Source organism: Rhinolophus sinicus, chromosome 14 (genome assembly GCF_057876585.1).
Source record: "Rhinolophus sinicus isolate RSI-liver-muscle chromosome 14, RSI-T2T, whole genome shotgun sequence".
NCBI lineage: Eukaryota > Metazoa > Chordata > Mammalia > Chiroptera > Rhinolophidae > Rhinolophus > Rhinolophus sinicus.
In genome coordinates, this window is record NC_142514.1 from 106,611,347 (window position 1) to 106,636,646 (window position 25,300).

Genomic DNA, 25,300 nt, shown 5'->3' on the forward strand with positions numbered 1-25,300 from the left:
CTGCATCCCTAGAGACGGACCTGCATCTCCTAAGAGAACTGCTCCCATCATTTCTAGCAGACCGTGGGATTTTCAGCATCTACTTTCTCCACTTGTTCTGTTTCAAGCGGTTCAATTTAATCTTTATTTCAATTCAGAGGCCCTTGGCAGATAGGATTTTTAACTAACTAGGCACCATGTCTTCCTTCTCTTGGGATTCCCACAGAGAAGTGATTTGCACCATGGCTGTGCAGGTAAGCAAGCATCAGGTAGAAAGCGCTTAAAAATAGTTATGGGGTCCTTGTATGAAATGGTAGATGGCAGATAAGGTCTCAAAAAGGATCCTTACTCAACCAGCTTCCAAGGCTTGGCTGGAGCTGGGGCTATTCCCACCTGAGGGGTCCCAAGGACTGGCTTAGCATCAGTCCTTCAAGGCCGAATGACAGGACTTTTGCCCCAGGATGCTTGGCCAAGCCTTCCTGGCAGTCCAGTACATCTCAACCCACTGCACAGATAGGTACAGAGCAAAACTAAGCTTTGCGTGGGCAACCAATCATGAGGATGGCTGGAAGCAAGCGAGTTGTCAGGGTTGTCAGGCACATTAGGAGGTGCAGCACTTGTGCATTAATTCAAAGCGGGAAACTCACAGAAAGCAGAGGCACTCGTACCTGGGATGGCTGTGGGCTGGGCCGAGGTCCTGAACACAAAATGAGCCGCCTTGGACTTCCCCTGCTGATTCTCAGCCACCACGTAGACCTCATACTCAGCATTCCAGTCCAGGGACTTGAGCAAGACGTGGTCACTGCCAGACGGGAGCCTGATCTCTGGTTTCCAGTCGGAGGAGAGCTTCTGGGAGAAACCGGCAGGAAGGACACAAGATCCCAGGAAGCATTAGATGAAAACACGGGTAAGACTAGCCGACAGGAAGAACTTAGGGGAGTCAATAACTATTGGTGCAAAATAATACAAGTAAAAAACAATGATAGGACATGGTGTTTATTCTTTACCAGCCTGAAAAACCCTAAGGGTTACATAGGTTTGGAGGTCAACCCTCTGTGTTTGCAAATACAAACAGTAGCAGGTGCCAGTGTGGCATGGGGCCAACTCTTCAATGTCCCATACCTTCAGGGCATACAGGGACTCTAGCACCAGTCCCATCCATCCCTCAAGCTACATTGTGGAATGCTGGGCACATATGCATAAGTATGTCCTAGAAGAGTAATAAAGCAAGTATGTTTCTTGTCCTATTTCAGAATGTTGCTTACATGCAAGTGTGTGACTCATCTCCCTGACATAGGAACACTGCATAGATTTGTTTTATTAAAAGTAAAAACTATCCCTTATTGAGCACCTACTATGTGCCAGGCACCTTACTAAAGGCTTTCCACACATTTTCTCAATGTATCTCGACAACAAACCTGCAAGGTTTTGTCAGGCCCTTCCTAAACCTGATGATGGGGAAGTGAAACATTCGGCGACTTCCCAAAGCCACACAGGCAGACTTGGGTGGGGCCACATGACTTCTGGGCCCAAAGTTGTGATCTTTCCTTTTCATAGCAGGGAGTTCAACAAACATCTATTGAACTGAGCTGAATTTATCTATACCATGCAGTGTAACCTGGTCTCTACAAGTGCAACTGGAGGCATCTCAGGTGTAAATTCTGCTGTTAGGTCCAATACTGGGGCACTCAGAGTGCCCACAAGGAAGATACACTCAGCTTTAGCTGAGCACTGACTAAGGCCAAATTTGCAGCTGTAGTTATGGGTGTCCCTTTTTTCTCATCGAATAGTCTTTCCAGTTAGATGCTACACATTCTCCTCCTACTCAGCGCTCCAGTCCAGGGACTAAAGCATGACGTGGTCACCGCCAGACGGGAGCCTGATCTCTGGTTTCCACTTGGAGGAGAGCTTCTGGCCAGAAGGACATAAGACACCAGGAAGCATTAGATGAAAACATTCGCCAATGAATTTGTTCTGAGTGGGGATTTATCAATCCATCATTAGGTGACCACCTCCCTAACACAGTGGAAGGAGGTCGTAAGACTTCCTGCGACGTCTTCAGATGGTTTCACAATTGCTCAGCCTGCGTCTTCACCATCTTTGGAGAGGTGTATGCTGGGCACACAAGAAAGTTTGACAAATGTTTACCAAATGACGGGCTGCTCCACAGAAGGCTGGAGGAAGAGTTATCTTACAGCAAAGCCATCTTTCCAGGTAAGATGATTTGTATCTGCTAAAGATATGCCTTTCAGAACAATGACAGTGCTCATGTCATGGCCCTAACTATTGTGGGGAAACGCTAGAAGGGGAATGCTAGTTTCCTTAGAGTCTAACCGGGGAGGTGGGCTATGTTATAAGCTAGCTTGTGCATATGTCACCATGTGGCCCCTTTTGACTTCAAAACAAAGAAATTCAGCTATCTTTTCGCTTTTTTCTCTGAAAGGCTTCTTTCCTTGGCAAACATCATTATAAAAAACATAAGCAGACTATAAAGCAAATATTTAATAAAGCAATCATTATGTTATATCATACATATTAATAATATGCGTTAATAAAAATAAAAAACAATGATAGGACATGGTGTTTATTCTTTACCAGCCTGAAAAACCCTAAGGATTACATAGGTCTGGAGGTCAACCCTTTCAGTGAGCTCTGTGGGGCCACCTGCCCAGTCCTTGCTTCTACTCCACAGTGAGGAAGCCTCCCACACACTGCTGCTTGTAGGTTGAGCCTGGGGCAAGCCAACGGAAACTCTTCCTCTGATATCAGCTCATGTCTGGCTTTGCAATGAAGTAGGAAAGGGCTGAGTGGATTGACAGGTGTGTCCACCAGCTGAGAAGTCTGCCAGGTAGGCCTCTGGTGCAGTACTGACTCTGGGTCAGGTAAGGGCTCACTTCACTGGGGGCTGATCAAAAGGCAGAGAGGGAGAAGGTCAACTTCCTGGAAAAAGCCTTTTTGGGGGACTGTTTGAAGAAAGACAACTGCTCTCTGGTTCATTATTTCCCACCAGTAAGAAACCCCACAAAGAGGCTATTCCCAGTGCTCAGAAACTGCCTCTAAATCTTTCAGCAGCAAATTGGTTGTCGTTGGCCATGGCCAAGTGTATTCTACAACCATAAAAGGAAAGACTGATTCTCAATTTGGGGGCTGAGGATGAACGGTGGAATGATAGAAACTTTGATTGGTGGTGAGCCAACCGGGAAGAAAAGCTCAGGGCCAAATTCATTGCTAGCAGGATTAGAAGAGTCCAGGTGTGGGTGCAGAGCAGGTGAAGGAACCAGCCCAGCCTCTTCAGACATCTGGATGTCCAGCCTGGCTCACCCAGCTGTGTGATATCAGGCAGTTACTGACTGCATAAGCCCCAGTTACTTCCTCTGTAAAGTGGTGATAGTCGTAAGACCTACTTCAGAGGATTCTTGTGGAGAGAAAATGCATGTAATCACAGCGCCTGGCCCATAATACACACTTTATCAAAGGTAGAGATTATTAGTTACCTGTATGTTATTTGCAAAAAGTACCAGGTAATGGCAAAATAACTGTACAAAATTTCAAGAAGCAGAAAATCAATCATGGTATGAATTTGTCACTACCGCAGTCATTTAAGGTTTTAAAATGGTCCCAGTGTGGGCATGAATTAACAGCTGTAGGTCAGTCTTGAGATTTAAAACCCTGACCAGAGCTCAAGACACAGAGTGACTCTGTCCAGACCCCGTGCAGCCTGGGCTTTGAGTATTGTTACCCCAACAAGGTGTGTGCTAAGGTTGCAGGGGCGGGGGTGACAACTGGGTGACGACGGGAGGCCACTCACCGCTCGGTACTTGACCAAGTAGTGTCTGATGGGGGAGCCGCCGTCGTCCTGCTTGATCAGGTTCACCTTGATGGAGTTGCCATCCTCTCCCATCTGCCCTTCGAGCTTGGGAGCACTGGGTTCCCCTGAAACAGCCAGTTAATTCTCATGACATTTTTCTCCTCAAAATGAAAATCCAATCCCTCAGAATAGGATGTAGTGAGGTGGTGGGGCTGGACTCTTGCTTTCTCAGAAATTCAAATGGTTAAAAAGCAGTAAATATAAAACTTTGGATTTCAGTAAGATGCCTCGGACTTTGCCCAAATGTGGTGTCTTTTGGGAATGTGCTGGGAACCTCCCCACAACCCCATAAACATAGTCCTTTTACCATTCTAGAAATAGGCTTTTTGTTTCTGTCTCTCAGTCGTATTTGCACTTTCTTTTAGCTCCTCTTACAACCACAGATTTAACTTTTATAAACCTGATACATTTTGAGAAACAGCCTGACGTACGGGGAAATTTAAGCATTGAAGGAGAAAGCTTACATGCATAAAACAATTTTTCAAAGCAGCCCAGTTACTTCTCTGGATATGTAAGTAATTTTATTACTTAGATTCATTAAAAAAATAATTTAAGTTTCCGGCTGTGATTAAATAAAGCACAATTTGCCACAGGTGAATTTCTTGTAAGTATCCTGCATTTATGGCTCAGCTGACTAAGTGATAACCCTTGGTATCCTGTATTAAGGTAACAATCATTAACATCTTTTTGTGAGGAGAGTGAGAGAAAAAAATGTCTGTAGCATTTCTCAACAGAACAAGGTCGATGTTTCCCTTTATTTGAGGTATGCAGTCAGCTTGTAGCACTCTGAATACAAAGTCAGGAGGGAAGATGAGCTTGTACGTGACAGACCACCAGGGCTGGGATGGCTCTTCAATGCGTAAGAGGCTGATTTACTTTAAGAGAAACTATGTCATTAGTATATGCTGAAAGCAACGAGGTGAGAAAACATCTGATATCAAAAGTTAAAAAGAGGATTTAACACACTTGGGAATGCTGTACTTTCTGTGGGAATCATCTCTCAATCTATTTCATAACCTCAGGACATTTGGGAGAGTTTATAAAACAGTTACTTTCTGGGTGAGCTGTCCTGGCTTGTTCTCTGGAAGATATGTGACGAGTCAGGAAAGGCTTATCATCAGCTTTTGTGTCTAATTACCCCAAAGTGTACCTTTGGCCATTTATGAGAAGACTGCTGGCAAGGCGAGTCTAGCCCACCCTCCTCGTTCAGCTACTCTGGGATCCCCAAAGTGCCCCAGTGTCCTGCTTTTCCTGAGACAAGGAGGAAGCAGAGAGAGAACGCTAAAGGAGAGCCTTGTTACTCAGCCTGGGCCAGTGTGCACATCACCTGGGAGCTTGTTAGATGCACTTATTTTAACACGATCCCAAGGTAACCAGTGTGCACATGTAGGTTTCACAAGTAGCAGTAATGGGCACACATAAAAGCTGCAACAGGAAAGATGTGGAATGTCTGAGGCATAAAGTATTTAGGGAGAGCCGTGCTTGTTATTTGTATTCTTCAACTATGTAGTAATTAAGGAAAAACAAGAATAAAAAGGTAAATGGGCTCCAGGCAAAACTTGTCCTGTGTTTATGCCACTATATAGCGATGGGCCCCAACTATTCAGTGGAAAATATTTAGAAATTTGGTTTAGATGTCAAGACACATACGCTTTTCAAAGTCTTGTGTCACAGACAATAATTCAGTCAGGTCTAATATCATCATAAATATGCAGTGCTAAGAAGAAACTCAAAGTGAAGTACATTTTAGAGTAGGGCTGGTCTGCGTAGGTTCACCAATGCCGAACAAATGGAAGTAGGAGGTGCAGAACTCTACAAATCCTATTCTCTGACTGAATCAGAGTAACCAACTCACCTCGGTTAGCCTAGGACTTTCCAGGTGTTAACACACCAAGTCTCACACCCTGGAAAAACCTCAGTCCCAGGCAAACCAGGGTGGCTGGTGACCTGAGCCTGACTGCAGGTGGACGCTAATCATTGTAACTTTCTGTATTCAGAATCGCAACACTGACCCTGTGATGAATCATCGATTTGCTTTAAGAAGAAGGGAAGGAGGTGGCATCAGTGTTACTTTCAACACACCTACCAGGCAAGGATCCGGCCCTTCCCCCAACGCCTCCTTGGAGGGGAAACAGAAATTAATCCACTGTGGCTGCCGTGGCTGTACCTTCTTAATTATTTCCTCTCAGAGCAGTGTGGGTTACCCAGGCTAAATCAATACCGCCAAACACAGAACTCTGCTTTCGGGGGGTAATTATTTGAGAAGAGGCGCTCTCTCTAATGTCTGTGAAGATCCCTGTAAACCTGACAGCTAAGGATGGCACAGTAGAGTCCAGGGGGTCTGTTGCCTCTGTCTCCATATTTGCAAAATACTGGACCAGATGTTCTCTAAAGCTCCTTCTTACTTTGAAATCACTGTGACACAAACACAGTCACTGCTCTAGGATGGACTCTCAAAATCACCATGGCTATTTTCATGACACTGTATAAGACAGAACACAAAATACAGGATATTCAACCACATTGAGGGAAATTTACCCCCAAATCAACAATTCCATATTTCTAAGGCACAGAGTTGCCCACTTTTTTAATATAATTTTAAAAACGTTATCTCAAGAAAGTCCCATCTTTGAAAAGAGACCCAAGTTTCTGCAAAGACATATCAATAAAAATCCTGTCAAGCAATCTCTGCGGAAACCAACAGCCCTGATGAAGGTACTGTCCTATCTTTGGATTTGTTTCTGAAAAAATACAAATGGAATCGCAGAGAAACCACTAGAAACTATACCACAGTTAGAACATAGTTGTAACATTGACTAAAGTTAGAACACTGTAGCACTATCATTTTACCTGAGTGACAACCACCTTACTCTGATATGTGTGTATTACTTTCTCATACAATTTAGAGCATTTTATACCAAATAATATTCAGGTGTGTCATTTGGAGTGCTTTCAATATGATTTATTCAACAAATGGATATTGAGTACCTACTAGGTACCAGGTAAGCTATTGGCATTGGAGTCTCAAAGGTGAATAAGACCAAGTTTTGTTTGCCCAGCGAAAAACCTGAGTTATGATCAATTAAAATAAAAATGGTGTGGCCCTTGCATAGAAACATAACCCTTCCTATGACAGTATTTCTAAAGGAAGCTCACATTCAACTAACATCATGGGGAGGGGATGAGGCTGAAGAAATAGAGGTCTTGGCATTCTGGAGGCTCACTGCTTTATTGAACACATTAGGAGAGGAAATTGCTGAGAGGGTCCCAATGTGAACTCTGTTCTGAGATGGCTGCTCTGATTGAAACCATTATGGGTAATTTCAGCAAAACCAATATCGTAATTATTTGTAAATGTTGGTTTGCAATTCAGCAGCAATTGGCAGGTTGCGCCAAGAAAACCCCTGGGGTTAATTACACCCTCTGAGTTTAGCTTCAGCCATTAGTCAATTTCCCCCTCCCCTGCAAAATATTGTATATAAAGACTAAAACAGTGGTGCCTTAAAAATAAACCCTGTCAATAACAAATATGAAATATTAGGCAGTTCTGGTATTTTCAAGAAGAATGTGAATCATGTATGCAAGAGAAAAAGAATGTACCATAGAGACTACATACAGTCAGAAATATCACAGGCAGGTCCTATGAATTCCCCTTAGAAACTGTAACTGAAATGCATATTTCTGGCCATGCAGATTGTAGGTCCTTCTTTGTAATTACTGTACTATTGTGCCTAAAATTGGAGTCAGCTTCGTGTCCTTCCCTCATCAGCTGAAGCCTTGGGGTCAGAAAACTACTGTTGGGTATCTGAGTTCCACAACAGAAATTATAGGAAGCCCAGGGCGTCCAGACAGTGAATGTGAGAAGGAAAACAATATTCTACTTCTCATTCAAAAAAACCCAAGTACCAAGAATTGTATCTTCTGAATCAAATGCTGAGGGGCCGACAGACATGCCTGAGAAAGGATGGGTAGATTTTGGATCTTTCTTCATCCACTCTGTTTTCTCTTTCAAGGGATATGCAGAGTTTGGGGCATCTGAGTATAAACCAGTGATGGATGTAGGGGCTACATTAGAACCTTTTTCTTTTTCTAACAAATAGGATTCTCTGGCATTAAAATTACTGTTCCCTGTTTATACTAACTCCTGTTCCCTTTGTTGATTATTTCTCACAAGCAATGTGAAACTTGTGTATGCCTTTCTTTTGTTTTTAAAAGTCCAAGATGTATGATTTAGCTGTTCAAATGTGAGGCCTACTAGATTTTTCCAACTCAGGAACATTCACAATTACATCAAGAGGTTAGACGTTTCACTGGTTCTTAGGCAATCAGCAAACTACCTAAGGGAATCAGGATTTGGAGTTAATAGGCCACTGAGTCTCCTTCCTGAGGCTCAGTGCTTTGCCCTAGATGCCAAACAAGCAAATCTAATGTGATCTATGCTGCATACATTCTTGGATCCTCAAAGTCTCCCTGATGCCCTCTGACAACCTACTTGGCTATCCTAGGGGTGCGAGGTGGCTTTCTGACCCCTCAAAGAGTGGTTGACAGTGCAAAGATGGGCATCCACTGTCTTAAGTTTTGCTCCTCCAGATCAAGTCTTGGGAGTAAAGTGTACTTTTTCTCCTGAGCTCTTTTCTCTTAATTGTTAAGATTTGCTTGTGTTAGTGCGACCTGACTCTTTGCGTCCTGGTCCCTGGCTCCAGGGAGTGTTGGGATACAGAACGAGTGGGTGTGGGCATACCCAGGTCCCAGCTTTTACAAAGACAGGAAGCTTAGCTCTCTGCAGCCAAACTCACAGAGGTGTCTAGTTCACAGATCCCTTCCAGCATCAGTTTTCTCAAGAATTATGAATGTGACTGTGTGTGCTGGGGGTGGGGTGGGGAGGAAAATGGTGGCATGAAATACAAAGTAAACAGCAACAAATGAACTCTGACAAACCAAACCACAAAAATACCAATTCCCTTCTCACGGGTGACATGAAAACGCCAACAGACTAATTGATCAATTATCTTTGTTTCATCAACCTAAAAATAAACTATAACCACGAAGGTATGGCTTGTGGTTATGGGTTGATCCAAGCTGAGGAAGTTATGACTGAAATGACTGCTCTCAACAACAATTAATACGCCTCCGAGGCCATGAGGTGGGGGCGCTGTGCACACGCTCAACACTATCTCATGGCCGTCAGATTTCTTTTGAAGTACGAGCCTCCTGGGATGTTTCAGCCCTCACCCTGGCAAACCCTTAGGGACATGGGCACTGTCCGTAGCCCCCAGTCCCTTGCCACAGGATTCGTGCTGGTCCCCATCGCTGCCTCGCTCTTCAGTCCCCTCACGCTAGCTCTCTACCATGGTAACCACAGTGCAGGGAATCCTTAGGAATAAAGGCAATTAGAGCAGAACCCTGGGTGGAAAGTCTATGTCGACCTGCCAGAGACCGTGGCAATCCAGACACACAGCTGTAAAAAATAAAGGAGGGAGTGGAAGGGGTGGTTAGTGATGTTTTCAATCTAAGAAGGAAGAGTGGGTGTTAAAGAGTTTAGTTCATCAGAATCAGCATGTCCTAGGACAAGTCAGTGTCAGTAGCTACATAAAAAAAGATCATTATGCATGGGTGGGGCGGGACCCATGCTCCAACATGCAGCACGCCGACAGAGGGGGTGCAGGGGCGTCTCATCACACATGCTGGTGGGGGAGGGAGGGGGTGTCCCATTTACACAGAGTCCTCAGGAGCTGATGGAGGCACTGGAGGAAGAGGCCATGGCATTAGAAATACACGTTTGCGTCAGGGCATTTTAGCCACCACAGCAAATCCACTCCTGGGCTCCTGGGACAGGTGCCTCCGTTTCCCTGTCGTGAACCCCAACATGCAAAGCTCTGTAGGCTCCAGGAACGAAGTGACTCTGGGGCATGGTACTCAATGCCTGTTTTCACATCCCTTCTTCTAATTCAGTGCTGGGCTCAGTAAACACTGTGGATGGGAAACTAAGGTACACGGAACATCCAGCATATGGTCAGTGCATCCCTGGCAATTTTTTTTCTTTTTTTTGGGTGGGGTGGTGAGTGTGGTGAACAGGGAACATTGGATTTCAGACAGGAATGTGGTTTGATGAGGGAATAATCTTGCTTTGGAATGCCATAGGCTCTCAGTGATTTTTTCAGTACTGGCCACATTTTTACTGATAGCCAAGACCACTGCTAAGGTGTGTTTCTAGGGCAACTGCAGGAAACATCTTCAAACATCTCTTGCCTGCTTAAAATGTCTGGAAGAGATCTCTCCTCAGAGGTATGAGTTAGTTTCTGCCTTGTTAACACTGTGCCTTGCTTCATTCTGAATTACAGCATTGCACAGAAATGAACAAACTTGTTTTTAAAAAAGAAACCAACAGGTTTCAACGCAACATCTGCTCACATTTAAGATTTCAGGGGGAAGGTCCAGGCTTTTTCCCATATACCAGCCCTGAGCAGTCACCACAAGTCTAAAAGGGCCTGGTCCCCCTTAGGGAAATACAGAAACCACAATGTTTTGGGTAAGACTCGGAGTTAAGAAAATCTTGGGCTCCCAACATTCTCTGCCCTAAGACTCACAGATTTGGATACTTTTTCAAGTAGGTGTAAGTAAGTTCTAATCAGATGTTCCCCTGCTTTGCGGACATTCCTACTTAATTTCATACAATGTAAATATCAAACATCTCTGTTTTGGAAACGAAGAGGGCTCCGATGCAAGACCTCTGTCCAGGAGTCTAGTTGTAAATGGGACTAACTAAGGGCACAGTGGCCATATCGAGAGAGCTGAAGTCCTCAGAGGTGGTCAGTGTGGAGGGCAAGGGGAGGGAACACACACAGGGCTCACACATGTGGGGAGCAGGCAACAAAAGGACAGACCAGGAACAAAGAACATGCGAGACGAGCTGTCAATGGTTTTGTTTGTGTGGATGTCGCCCAATCAGTTCTCAGAGAAGTGAGGTCAAATAGGGAACCCCTTGCATGCATGGGCACACTGGGCGGTTATTGGTGTTAGTTTTGCTTTCGTGAGCAATGCAGCCTATATGTGTCTCAGGTTGTGATTTGAAGTAAAAATTTTCAGTTAGAAGAGAATGGAATGCATATGACTCCCAGGGCAGGTTTTGAATAGGTGTTTGCTTTTACTGGGGAAGCTGTGAGCAGAGGCTTCCTTGTCTCTTTACAGTAAGCATGAAATATTTTCACAAGGTTGTGACAGACACAATATTAACTGATTATTTTGTCACCGCTATGCACTTAATTAGGCTATAATTTTATCTCCTTTGCTGCAAGGGTCAATAGTGTGCTTCTTGATTACACAGAAATCTCCACTCATGGTAACTGCCAAATGACTTTTGTTTTGATGTTTCCCCCCCTGCCCGGGAGAGGGTCACTCTTGAAAAGTGACACCTCAGCAATCACAGCCAAACTGCTCTAATTCAAAATTCTTAAATCTATCATCAGAAAGTCCTCAATTTGTATGAGTTTTATAAGGCACTGTCATTGGTTTTGAGCAAATACAACCTTTGCAATTGATACATTTCTCTCTGTAATGTTTCCATGTTGTGAACAGATATATTTTCACGGAAATGCAAAATGCCACTCATTTTAGAGCAACTCTGATTTTTAGAATTAATGGATAAAGTTAAACAACATTGCTATAAAGCTAATTTACAAAACTGCTTTCTGGGAAATAATTTTTATGAGCTGTATGGTAAAAATTCAAGTTTGCAAACTGTGCTGTGGTTAAAGTGGTTTTACTGTAGATAGCAGTTTGCAAGGCCAAATTTCTTAGGGCACAATATTAAACCAAAGGCTGTCATGGTATCAAATTATCATGTCAAGCCTGCAAAGAATGATGATTTCTGCATGTGAATTGAGAACAAGAGGAAGTCTCCCAAATGGCTTTGCTAAGGAAATCCGAGACAGGAAGAAATGAGTGGGCCCTAGGTGCCAGGCTGTGGTCCCAGATTTATGTCACTAATCAGAACAAAGAGTTTTACCTTCTGTTCACCAGCGTGGACGACATCATCAGCACCATGCAAGCCACATGACAAAGTCACATGATACGCACGCACATGATTGGTTGAAAGGAAAGTGGAGAAGGTCACATGGAAAATACAAAAAATTAAAAACTGATGTAAACAATGGGCAGGGAGAAAAATCAACAACAAAATCACAGACTAAATAAAAGGAGAAATCAAATAAATTAGCAGCATATATAGGAAACACTGGGAGGACGGTAAAACCGCCCAGAAATAGGAGAATAATAAACCATAAAGAGCATTTGGTTAACACCAATAAGCATTAGATACAGCTGCAACACTGGATATTAATAACACATCAAGAGCATGTAAAACTTGTTTGAAAATAGGGAGGTGTTTCTGTCAGGACCCAGGTGTCAAAGTCAATCCTGGAGACTGTTGAAGGAAAAGACAAAAGCAAGTTATTATTCACAGATTCCAGAAAAGTCTCGGCATCCTTGGGAAACAAGGGCAATGAAACAGACAGAACATGGGTCATGAAGGGAAAGTCCCATGATTTTTAAGGCGTAGACTGTGCGCTCTGTCAGAACAAAATATGACATCACGTTAAGAAAAGTCATTTCATGTTTCCTTTTTGTCACAATGAGGAGAGGGGGCATGGGCTGAATGAGGTTTGGTGAATGCAGGCCAGAGAAGGTGGCCCTGGAGATCTTTCCTCACTTCGCTATTTATCTTCCCATGTTATCCCACAGGCCCAGAAGAGATACCCAGTAGAGACACATATAAAGGAAGAGGTGAGGGCAGAAAGAGAATTGGTTTCCTTCTGGGCACTGAGACAATGGCTCCGTCAGCAGTGAACAGCAGAAACTAAACCCCTGATCCAATGAGCTGAGAGCGTGACATTAAACAAATACTTGGGTGTTTGTGGATACAGTTATAGCTTTCGAATTGTGACTGCACTGATAAGACACAAATTTGATTTTTACAGTGGAAAAAATAGTTTTCTTGTTTGGATTTATCCACTTTCCTTTTAGTCCTATGTTGTATTTACGTTCCAATCTGTCACTTAAATATGATACGAATGACCTTGCTTTGTCAAAAGGCATTTTGGGTTTCCCACCTCAACTTTCATAGGCCAAGGAAGTTCTGGCTATCACCAATTGAAGCTAAGAGAGGAGAAGGGCCAAGAAAGGAGGTGAAGATACTTCTCTGCCCAAAATACACCACTATTTACAAATAATTCAAGAGAAATGCTTTAGCCACGTTATATATTCCCTTGCCACTGTGAGCCGATAGAATGTGTGCTTCTTACTGTCTGACGTGGCACAGGTTCTGGCACATTCCAACCATTGGTGCCCTGCAGAAACTATATACAGGGCAGAAGTTTATCCTTTGATTTTATTTGGGATACTTTCATTCATAATTACAAATGGACCAACACACACACACACACACACACACACACGCACACGCACACACACGCGCGCAAAAATAGGAGACATTATTTTCAACCCTATTGACTGACTGATGATCGGTGGATTTTGTATGCTTCTAGGTACTTTGCTATTAGTTCCACCGCAATTCACATGTGCAACGCTTTGCCTTACTGTTGAGGAATACATTCATGCTAAATACAAGCTGCTGCCCAATTATGACTGTCTTTCCTTTATCCCACTACCCACCGGGACTTATTTGAGTCAGCAGTCAAGTTCAAAATGAAAAAAGCCTCCAACTTTCTTCTCTTTGGAAGTCACTACTAAGAATTTTATCTGTGGGCAGAAATGTCTGATATTTAAAAATTAAACGTACGTCAGGGGAGAAACACCTAATTCCTCCCTGAGGAAAAATCTGGATCCAAGATTGTATTTTACTTCCAGAGAAAACCAACCTACAGTGAGACACATTAAACATGACACAGGTTGTGCAAATGCATACTGTAGCCTTCTCCTACTGTGCCTGGCACACACACTGCACCCAAGTTGGAAAGGACAGGAGTATCACTGTTAGAAGAAGAAAGGATGCTGTTAGTTGCATTCCTTGTCCAAGTGCAAAAAAAAAAAAAAAATCATCTGAATTAAACTCATGCGAGAGTACAGTTCATTGTCAACTGCTCTGCTCTGCTGACAAAATGAAGCCTCAAAAGCATTGGGAATTAAAATTCATTGCAACACACACACGGAGAGAACACCAAGAAAGCTATGTTCTATAGTAGAAAAAAAGAACCATGTCATGCAACACACAGAACCAGGAAACTTTTTTTCTCTGTTCAATTATGTATTGGAAACCCTGGCCCAGGGAGCGGAGCGTGAGTGGGAGCTGTTCTGTGCACACCTGCTTTCTGCCTTCTCGCTCTGAGTCTTGCTCAATGGGATGCATGGCACTTTTTCTGTGCACTCAGAATTATAAAATCTAAAACTCCCACACAGTTGTGGACGCACACTATAAACACTCATGTACACACACACACACACACACACACACACACACACACACACACACACACACCACCACCAGCTCTAGTTGATTTGTCAGGGTATTTAAGGCCTAACCCACAGGCTCACTTCATTAGAACATTATAAAGACTAGCTTGGAACATGTTACAGTTGTGATGAAGTGTAAAGTTTCCCATGATGGCAAAGATGATACAGTCTTGCCCTGACTCTATCATCAGATGAATTCCAGAACTTTCATCTGGATTCTCAGCATACAAACTTGAGCAAGCCTGGCTATACTTTTTCGGACCATGATTTTTCTTGCACTGAGGCCTGCGAGGGGATGGAAGGATGTCTCCTACCCAGATGTGCTCTGTGTACACTCCTCCTCCACTCTACAGCCAGACAAAGGAGGGCAGGCTGTCAGGAAGCAGCGAGTCCTTAGTCCTTTGTATCACCCTCTACCTTTCCCCCAAACAGCCATTTTCTACTATGCTTTTCCTTGTTCTCAGTCTTGCAGCTATTTCTATATGAGCATCTGTGTGTGTGTGTGTGTGTGTGTGTGTGTGTGTGTGTGTGTGCACATGGGGAGGAAAGGGGAGGGCAGGGGAGGGCCAACAAAAGCTGGGAAGAGATGCTGTTTCTTTTGCCTTACAAGCGTTTTTCTAATCCTTTTCTATTTTTAACTTGAGGGTAAATTTGGAAAAGTCTTCTCATGCACAGAATATGCTTTAAATAATCACCCCAGTTCTTTTGGTGATGCCGAGTCTGCTCTCTTGGCCAAGCAGACAGCATGCTTAGGAAACCACACCAGGCGAGGGGCCGCCATGCATTCACAACTGTTGCTTTAATACAAGGGAAAACCACGGGCAGCGCTGTGGCCCAGAAGTCAGCTCTGCAACAAGCAGCAATCTGGCCAAGAGCAGCTCAACTCTGTACTCACTAGATGATTCTGTGGTTGTAAGGGCGGGAAGAGGCCAGGTTGCTATGGAAACATGAAGGACAGAAAGGGCACAGAAAGGTGAGGGAGAGAATGGAGATAAATTCATAATTAAATATGTGTGTATATATATTTAAGCCATTATTATAAAGAAAAAACAGAGATGGTGTAGGAGATTCTCCACTCCCTTCTTCCTTGATTTATCAATATAAATATAGATATTTTAAAGAGATTATCAGAGATTTTGCTGACAAATTACTCTCACGCATTAAGAAATAACATAACCCTCGTTCTTACCATGAATTCCAGCTACTACATGCTGGGCATTGTTTTGTGTTTTTCATACTTGAGAATTTAATTTTCACAGACACCCACAAGGTATTTGTGAGATAAGAAATCTGAGGTTTGGGGAGGCTGAGTGACTCATTCCAGATCCTCGAGTCGTACGCAGAGGCAACGGGACTGGGATTTGAACCTAGGGCTGTTTCTGCTTCCCAAGCCTGAGCTCCTGCTGCTGCAGTACACTGCCTGGAAAGTACTGGGTGGGCTGGTAGGCTTGTTTCTAAGTCAAACAGATACAATAGGGGGCTTCTGAGCTTGGGGCTTGTGTCAAGCTCAAAAGCCCCTATTGTATCTGTTTGCTCCTGTGGCTGCTCCCAAAGGGCTGGTGGGGACTTCTGATGTACTAAGCAGAACACAGCCAGCCAAGCGGCACGGCTCCGCCTGCCTGCACCCTTCTGCTGCTCTGAGCATGGGTTGCATGACACCCTGGAACTCTCTCAGCTACTGCCTCACTTTGTTCTTTCCTCCCAGAAAGATAGGTTCAATACTCCAAACAGTGGCAGGCCTGGGGTCTCTACTCCCGAGGATGCAGGGGAACAAAAGGACAGGACAGCCAAATGAAACAAGATTATTAGTGAGCGGGGCTCCGGCAGGACGACAAAGGCTGAGACTGACCAGGGGACGTCATTGTCGGGCTTGATGGTACTGTTCCCAGGTGGGCAAACACAGCTTAATAAACGCTGTAATGCTGGTTGGGTTTTTCGGGCAGGGGGCCAAGGGGAGGGCAACCACTCATCCTATTTTATAGAGGAGAAAACCAAGGCTCGCTTGTGAAGGGTTAAATAATTTGCCTAGGCGCCTGCCTCCAGGCACATCTGCAAGCTGATACTGTTTATTTTCCCACAAATATTTACGAGAAATGTATGCATTTATGGAAAAAGAGAAAACTATAGGCCTCACTAGCTAATTTCAATGTCTGAAATCAACTGTGCCAATTAAAATGAGGGTGAAAACACAACACCCCAAAGCATTTCTTATGACCCTGCAGAACTGAAATTTTTCTTGGCGAATTCCTCTGGCTTCTCCAAATATCAGCTTTGGTCCAGCTCACCAAGAATCCCAGCAGAGGGCTGGGCTGCAACAGCCTCGGGGAGCCTGAACGCAGAGTTTTCTGTGCAGAGCCATGCTTTACACTTGCCTCCCCTTCAGGGGAGTGCTGCCTCCCACGAATCTAAGAGGCCCTGTGCCTATTTCTCTTCATATTTTCTTCTCTACAACCCAGCACTGCTTTCCGCCAACAGAGTTGAATTATCACCTGGTGAAGGAGATAACATTAGGCAGACCCACTGTGGCTGGTGGAAAGCGACCTGCAGAGAGATGGATGAAGAAAATGATACTCACTATCTGGATGAGACAATGGAACAAGGGTGGAAGAGCTAGCAGGAGCCACTGAGGAAAGAAAAATGAGGGTGAAAAAAAAAGGGATAAAAGATCATCAAGATACACAGATACTGCATGAAAAAGTGGAAGAGCCAACCTTGGGATGTCAGTACAAGAAGCTGAAGCGAGTTAAAGCAGGGAAGAAGGACACCGTGCATAAGAACAGGTAGCCAGCAGACCAGTAGAAAGCAGGACTCTCTGATTTCACACCATAAACCTGTGCACCTGCCAACCTGTGGTTCAGGTAAGGGACTGGGCCAGGAAGAATTGCAGAGACCTTCAACCCTGCCTGAAAACAAACAGCCAATTCAGCAGGACCAGGTGTCTCCACAGGGTCAGACGTACGGGAAGAAAGGGAACCTGGACCCCAGCTTAAGATGAACAAGTAAAGGAGAAGACGACTTTGGCTTTTCACATTAGATATCCCACATGTGCTTGTATATAGGCATATGTTTACACTGATGGCACATGTTTGTAACAAAACTTATACATCTCACCCCCTAATTTTAATATCCAAATAAATGGAAATCACCATCCTATTTATTAATGTTTACTACAGGGTGAGGTTCGTGATTGTTTGGCATCTGGATGATAATACAACCTCTGCTGCCTCCAAAAATACCCCTACAGAGTGCAATTCTCTGGATACTGCTGTGTGTATGGAGAGTGATGCAAATAATATTGAGTGTTATTCTTGCTAAATGGGTAACTCTAACTAACTTTGGGGAGAAATGGTGCATCTAAGACAATTTGGACAGATCTTTAGTTTTCCACTGGCAAACACTAAAAAGTTGTCCCAACCACAATCACAAGACAAAGCCCCTTTCAGAGCTATACGAAAATTTGGAAAAACATCACCATCTCTTCAACATTGCCTTGACACTCATGGTTTGGTCTTCCTTATACCTTCCAGATGTCACCTCACTAAACAATGAAAATACAACGTCACTGGAATCAGAGCAGCATAGGCTACTAACGTGTCATGATTTGGTGGTCTGGCTAATTCAGGTAAAAGTATATAGCTCTCTCATTTATTTTTTTAACTTGAGTTGTTTGCATAATTGTCTGTATTATTTGGCAAAGGATGGAGTTTTATGTGCTTTAACCACCATATATCACAAAGCATTTCACTTAGACCTGCAGTGTGCCATCTAGGGGGCAAAATGTGAAAACAGAAATCTCAAGATGCCTCTTTTAAAAAATAGAAACTCATTCATCCATAATCTTTATACCCTGAAAGAAATCATTTACTTCATGCTACAGAAGCAATTAAGAGGCAATATCCAGGCAATGAAATTCTAAAGGTGTGTGGCTCAGTCATGAGGAAAAGACTCATAATAAATTGTGACATCATCTTTTTAGGGTCTCAGCAGCCCTGATAGGGAAACAGCCCCTCCCAAGGCACACACAGGTTTTCAGCTTTCCACCTAAGAGTGTCTCAACAGCATGAAGACATTCGTCCTAAATATACATGACACAGGGACGTTTTCCCAGGTTGGTGTTCTATGTGTTTGGAGTCACAGCTTCCTTATTACCTTCACACACACATTTATGAACTGCACACATGAACCTCCAAATAGGTGACCACGCTTTCTAATCTGGCAGCTCAGAAGCAGGAGTCTTTGAGGTGTTTGTGGCTTTGGCTAGTTTCACTCACTCATCCCTCTGCTTGTGGAGAAGTCTATTAAGGGACCAAGAAAGCAACTCCATTATTGAGACATCTCAACAAACTTCAAGTGATGAGCTAACGTGAAATGCACTGGCTCTCACTTAGCCTCTCCCAACCCAGGTGTCTGGCAGCAGCGACTTGCTGTCTAGTATGCCAGCTTCCGCTGATCCTGTACCTTTTCTCCCGAAGGCCACTGTCACAGGATCAGGCTGTACATCTGTACCCCGGTATTACAGGAGGGGAATGCACTGTTGGTGGGCAAGATAAGCCAGTGTCAAGAAACCCACATGGCTGCTTCCTGGACTTGGCATAAGCACACAGCTAAACTGCTGTAACTGCTGATGATGGCTGATTTTGTTTACCTAATTTCAGATAACTTTTGTTCCTTCCAAGTATTGGGAGTAAGAACTCAGAGAAGGTCCTTTCCAAAACTTGTCCTCACTTCCTAGTAGCAGTAAGTGGATGTTGTCATGGTGATACCATGCTAAGGTACAGCTGCCTGTCACTTGCAAAAGTTAAAAATTAAGAAACATAGTTGGTGGAAAGAAAAGCAGGCTTATTCAGAATGCCGGCATTCTGGGAGGTGGTCTTTGGACAGGAGTCCGTCATCTTCCCAAAAAGCACGGTGTCAGTGGCAGTGGTAAATGATGGCATCTTCCTCCCAACTATATCCTCTTTCAGGATAGATCTGGGAACAACACGATACCCTCTGGGCTAGACCCCCACTTCAGCAACTCTAGGAAGGCCATGATGGTGCAAGAAGAGACCATAATAACCAACTTTAGTGGGACTATGATGTTCCCACCTATTTCCACATGTGTAGCACCTATTATCCTGTTCAAGTTCTTGAAAAAGGCACTCTCAATTCCAAAGCCATGCCATGGGTCTCCTTATCTAAAAGAAGCTTACTTTTTAATTCTTTAAACCACAACTTTATTAAATGATTGAGAAAACAGTAACAATACCTGCTACTATATTATTCATGATCTACTCGGCATGGAGAGGTGATCCTACCATTTTCCAAAGGGCTTCTTGGAATCTTGGTTAATTACCCATTTTCATACTACCAGACCACAAACAAGGCCTAGAGGCCTCTCTTTTTAAAAAATTAAACATTGACTTTTAAAACAGCAACTGCTATAGAAATTCTCACCCGTACAAAGGCCGAGCTGCCAGGAAGTGAAAAGCACTTACAATCTTTGAAGTCCAAGACCCAGTTATTCTGATTCAGTTCTCAAACCCCCGTTACTGGTTAGAACCTCAAAGGAAGCTTCACCACAGCCTTTCTCTCCGTACCGTAACTAAGCCAGCATTCATGTACGGATAACCTCTAGAAGAGTGGAAACAAGACTCAAGCTAAAGACCAAGCTTCAGGATCTAGGAGGAAGGCGTTCTCACACCCAGAGCTGTTCCTTCTGCATTCACTCACGGAAGCGCTGCCAGCCCAGGAGCAGATGGCTGTCAGACCTACCTGACAACTCCACCCCCCACCCCCATTTTGATTTCTTCCTGAACTGGTTCATTCAGGAACCAACTCTGCTGAGATAGTGAATTTAGGACTTGCTCAAAATCTCAAAACGCCTACACCGAGCTACTTAGTTTCTGCTGTAGCTGCAATATTTCTGAATACATTTGTAAAAGATAAGCTTCCCCGAGTGCCTTTCAGGAGCTAGGAGCTTTTTATGAAAAGAGTGTGCAGCTTTCTGAATACCTTTTCTTCCAAGTCTCTCTGGGTAATACTTCCCTCTACCACGCTGACCTCAGTACAGGAGGAAGGAGCCAAGCCTTAGCGGAAGTGAAGCTTGGGGGTATCTGTGCGGGCTTGGGGGTATCAGGACAGTTCTGCTCCTGGAATAGCAGGCCGGCTTCCTGTTCCCCTTATTCCCTATGTCTGCTAGTTACAGCTTATATGATTGGGGGGGTGGTCCCTCCGTGGAGAATCACCCCTCTCTACATGCTTGGCAGTAGAGTTACTAAGTAGCTGGTTAGTTTTCCAAAACATGGAAATGCACATTGGAAGTACCTCGTGCTAAAGAACAGAGTTGACAGGATCCTGCCTGCAGGATGTCCCCATAGCTTAGAAACTTTGTGTTACTCTTTACAATCGCAGCTGCTGCCTTCTCCTCCAGTCCTCCCAGTGCCCTCCGGCTACCACTCTGAGAGACTAAAGGGAAGGCACAATGAGCTCAATTCTTTTATCTCCCAAAGGCAAATATGAAAATCCTTTCAGGTTTTCTTCCCATGAAGGGATTTTGAATAGGGGCCTGGTGAGGATGTGGTCACTTTTCTGGCATTCTGGCTAAATGTGAGGTGGTGCTATAGTATGTTATTAGAGACCATCTGCAGACCCCACTGCACTTGGCTCAGCAAGCATCATTGTTACAGGGTAACTGTCACACACAGAAATTAATAAATAAACAGAATTTCAAAGACATAAAAGTTGCATGCTCTAAAACAGGACGAGTGTTAGCCTCTCGGAGTAACCTACGGACATGAACAAGACTAAACTAAGGTCAGTGTGGTTAGGGCCCAGACAGTCATCTACTTCAGCCTCTAGGGGACAAAAAGGACTGGAACTAAATTAAGAACTAGGACTAGCAGATGTTAACGCTATAGAAACAGGTAACGAAGTATGAAGAGGCACTTACGTGGAAGAGGGCTATCTGCATTTCCCATGGATGGAACACAGACGAAAAGAAAAGACAAGCGACAGACCCAAGAAAAAAAATAAGACGTAAAAGAAATGAATAGGGTCGGCAGAACGCATGGTGCTGGAAACTCAAATTATCAAATTACTTCAAATCCAGAAAGAAGCAATTCCTGTAGAAGGAAGATAAGACAGGCTTTCTACTTCTGGGAAGAGGTAAGGGGATCACTTTGCAGGCCCCTGGCTTCAAAGAGAAGGAAGCAAAGGAATCCCCCCATGTGCCTTTTAACTCCAGGAATTAGAGAGGGCCCAGGGAGCTCTGGGACCGCTCAAGGAGTCTGGTTCTACAGTATCTTCTTCAGCTGGATGGACTCATGAGCCGTCCAGGGCACTGATTCAGTTCTGTGGAGGGATCTCACTAGAGGAGGGTTCGCCAGAGCCTGGCTATTTGTGGGACGGGAGGGGAAAGGAAGGCAGGCATAGTTTAAGGGCAGAGGGAATGACGGAGGAACACAGAAATGCATCCCTGAATGGCATCAGGAAGAAGTGGCTCTTCCAAGAGGCTGTGAGGGAGGGAGACCCTGGGGTGTGCTCCTGGTGTGGGAGGGAGGAGGGGCAGACAAGTCCAAGGCCTTTTGCATTGTTGGGACGTTGCTTCTGCTCCGACATCCTACAGCAGTCTCCGCTTTTCTATAACTTAATATCTCTGCTGCATCAAAGGTCCCACAACTAATTATGTGAACTGTCACTGCCGTTACCCTCTTCCTTCAAGTAACAAGCTGCTTAGGGACTTTGTGACCTGTGCCAAAAAGCCAATCTCCCAATTCCCTCCACAACACCTTGCTGTGTTTCTTCCCATTCCCTTTAATAATGTGCCGGTGGTTTTCCTCCCTGGCTGTTATTCTAATCAGCTGGATCAGCTACTATGACAGAGCCACCAAGCCCTTTAAGAAAGAGTATAAATGGACTGGGTATCAGCCATCACTGAAGGCCAGAGAACTAGGAGGTGGGACCACCTGGAGCAGAGGGATCTGAAAGACAAAAAGCTGTCATCTGAACAATGGTCTGGACCAGCTCAGGGTCCCCCATTGACCCCACGAAAAGAGAGTGGGCGGGTAGAAGAGGCAGGGCGGCTGGCTTTACTTACGGACTGGCTGCGTCTTGAACTCAGAGGCTGCGCTGATCTCGCCCAGACCCTTGCCATTGAGGGCTGCCAGTCGTACCGCGTACGTCGTCTCAGGCTTCAGCCCCATGATGGTGACGATGCCCTCCATGCTGGCTGTTGTGAGAATATGGGAAGGATAACAAAGGATGAAAAGCCTATTGGTAAAATGGTGCAGCCGCTATGGAAAACAGTATGGCAAGTTCTGAAAAACTTAAACATAGAATTATCATCTGATCCAGCAGTTCCACTTCTGGACATATACACAAAAGAACTGAAAGCAGGGACTGGAACAGATATTCATTCGTACACCCATGTTTACAGCAGCACTGTTCACAATAGCCAACAGGTGGACACAACCCATGTGTTGATGGGCACATGAATGGATAAACATGTGGTATACACATGCAATGGACTATTATTCAGCTTTAAAAAGGAATGAAATTCTGACACATGCTACAAAATAGATGAAACTTAAGGACATCATGCTAAGTGAGATAAACCAGACACAAAAGGATAAATTCAGTATTATTCCACTTATATGAAGTACCTAGAATAGTCAGCTACATAGAGACAGAAAATGGTTGCCAAGAGTTAGGCAGGGGGAATGGGGAGTTATTGTTTAATGGGTAACTGAGTTTGGGATGCATAGTGGTGATGGTTGCACAACAATGTAACCGTACTTAATGCCACTGAACTGTACACTTAAAATCATTAAAATAGTACATTTTATGTTGTATCACATTTTACCACAGTAAAAAAAATAGCTAGAAGTGATGTTACAAAAAGAAGCCTGTGGGACATATTGTGATATGGAATCAACTCCACAAAGTTGGTGTGAGGTTTCAGAGGAAAGTTAGGATGTAAAGGGATTGTTTTTTTGTAGTTCTAGTCCTGATTACACAGAAAATCCTTCCAGAACCCCCTCACACTTCCCCAAAGCTGGAAGAGTGATGGAAGCTTCTGGTGGAATGAATTCTCAGTAAAACTGGGTTGGAAGATGCCTCTGAATAGCTATGACACCATGTCCTAACTCTACTCTCATAACCAACTACCTGCCAGGATTAAAATTTTCTACAGAAACAAAACATACTTCACTGAGTTATCCCAATTCACCCCAAAGGAAGAGTTAGACGTAAATATACTCAATCCTTAGGAAAAGATGGTCTGGTCTCAGAATTTTCAAATTGCAGTCTGCCAAGGGTCATTTTAAAAATCTTGAGTTGGAACTGTATCGTGGGGTTGATTTAAGAACAGATTTGTCTCGCTGGTTCTGCTTATTTGGTTAATACCACGATTATATGACAGTCCCTGAATACACCCAAGCAGGACTGGCTGGGTGATGGCAGGGAATCTGCAGCACACGTGACCCACACATGCAGAGTGGAGTGAACTGCACTCATCTGCTTATGCGCAGCACCTAAGCAGGCCTTCTGCTTGCAGCTTGGTGGAGGGGGCCTCATCCGTCCTGGCGGGGGCATGGAAACCAAGTTCTGAAGGACCGGGGGGCAGGGGGCCCACAACTCTGCATGAGATGTGACTGTACCCTAATTCTGGGGGGACGGTGATGGTGCTGCAGCACAGAAACGTGAACAGGATGGCAGGTGATGACATCTGGCCTCCCCCAGTAGGTGAGAGCAGTGGGCCACCTCACCCAAATGGGCAGTCAGGGTGCCGGATCTGGTAAGCGCAGAGGGTGAGTGCGTGCCCAACACTTCGTTCCCCACTCACCTTCCTTGGCATCATACCACTTGAAGTGCCACACTTCCTCGCCCATTGCTCTCCACTCAGCCTTGTATTTGAGGATGGGCACTCCGCCTGTGGCCTCTGGCTCATCAAACTGCACCTGTGCTGTGCTAGAGTATGGCTCCACCTGGTCGATGGATGGTGAAGATGGGGTGTCTGTGGGGAGGGCACATATGGAGATGCAGGTGAGCCCGATTTGGTCCAGGTCACAACTCACAATCACGAAGCACATCTCTTACTCCTGTTCACTCTCGGAATCCTGTTGCCTGTATCATGTCCTCCCAGCCCACCTCACCATACGATTCTCTCCGAACATGCCCTGTGCCCAGATGCTCAAGCCTCTATCCCTCTGCTTCCTGACCACCTGGCTTTGCCGAGCCTGACCCTCTTCTTCCCACTCTCCTGACATCGCCAAAGGACACAAAATGGGCCGGCAAGGGTTTTAAGTGTGGTGCAGCCATAAGAGGCACTCACCTGCTTGGACGAGAATGAATTCCAAAGACTCCTGTCCAATGCGGTTCACTGCAGTGCAGTTGTAGTTTCCAAAATCATTTTCAGAGTCTGGGGTCACCTTTAGAAAAGAGAAGCTCTTAGGTTACATGTCTCATGGGATGGTTGCAGCCTCAGATCCTTATTTATTAGATTAAATTAGTAAAGAATAGAACCAGTAAAGCAGGAATCATTAGCTCTAGTCCAGCCTTACACCAGAGAGAACAGACGGGGGCTCATGGGAGAGGTACACTCTGTGTCCCAGGCCCTGATCTCGCCTACGGAGAGAAAGGGGCTGGCCTGAGGCTCAGTTGCTTCTCTAGCCAATGGCTCTTGGCTCAGGACATGCCAGAGAAGCAAGAGACATTTTAGCTGCATACAGGAACCTACCCATAGCCAAACTGTGCCTTTTCCACCCTGCCCTTTGCCCTCCCGCCCCACTCACCTCCAGGTAGCTGGCGGAGGGGGTGTTGTAGATCTTGATATTGCTGTAGTTGGAGCTTGGCAATAGCTGACCATCTCGGAACCACGAGATTGTGGCACTGGGGTAGGCAAACACCTCACAGGTGATGTTTACCTGGTTCCCCTCCCAAGTGTACACAGCCACAGGGCCCTGCAACTTGGGGGCATCTGCAATGAACGCAAGTGACTATTAGGAA

At 44.7% G+C, this 25,300-nt stretch overlaps 1 protein-coding gene across 19 annotated transcripts in view; it reads right to left on the reverse strand.

The window, feature by feature from the left end:
- The window catches only part of NCAM1 (neural cell adhesion molecule 1), a 311,612-nt gene that overhangs the window by 15,982 nt on the left and 270,330 nt on the right, over nt 1–25,300 (reverse strand). For 7 of the 19 annotated variants that reach the window (XM_019753322.3, XM_019753325.3, XM_019753318.3 and 4 more), the window contains 6 exons: nt 25,087–25,271; nt 24,627–24,723; nt 24,138–24,308; nt 22,392–22,523; nt 3,788–3,912; nt 648–825 (listed from right to left, as the gene is read on the reverse strand). In XM_019753322.3, coding sequence (XP_019608881.1) covers nt 648–825; nt 3,788–3,912; nt 22,392–22,523; nt 24,138–24,308; nt 24,627–24,723; nt 25,087–25,271 — 888 coding nt within the window. Of the gene's footprint in view, nt 1–647; nt 829–3,787; nt 3,913–21,245; nt 21,261–22,391; nt 22,524–24,137; nt 24,309–24,626; nt 24,724–25,086; nt 25,272–25,300 lie in introns of all 19 variants that reach the window. The other 12 variants (XM_019753315.3, XM_019753323.3, XM_074335480.2 and 9 more) reach the window with 3 other exon arrangements.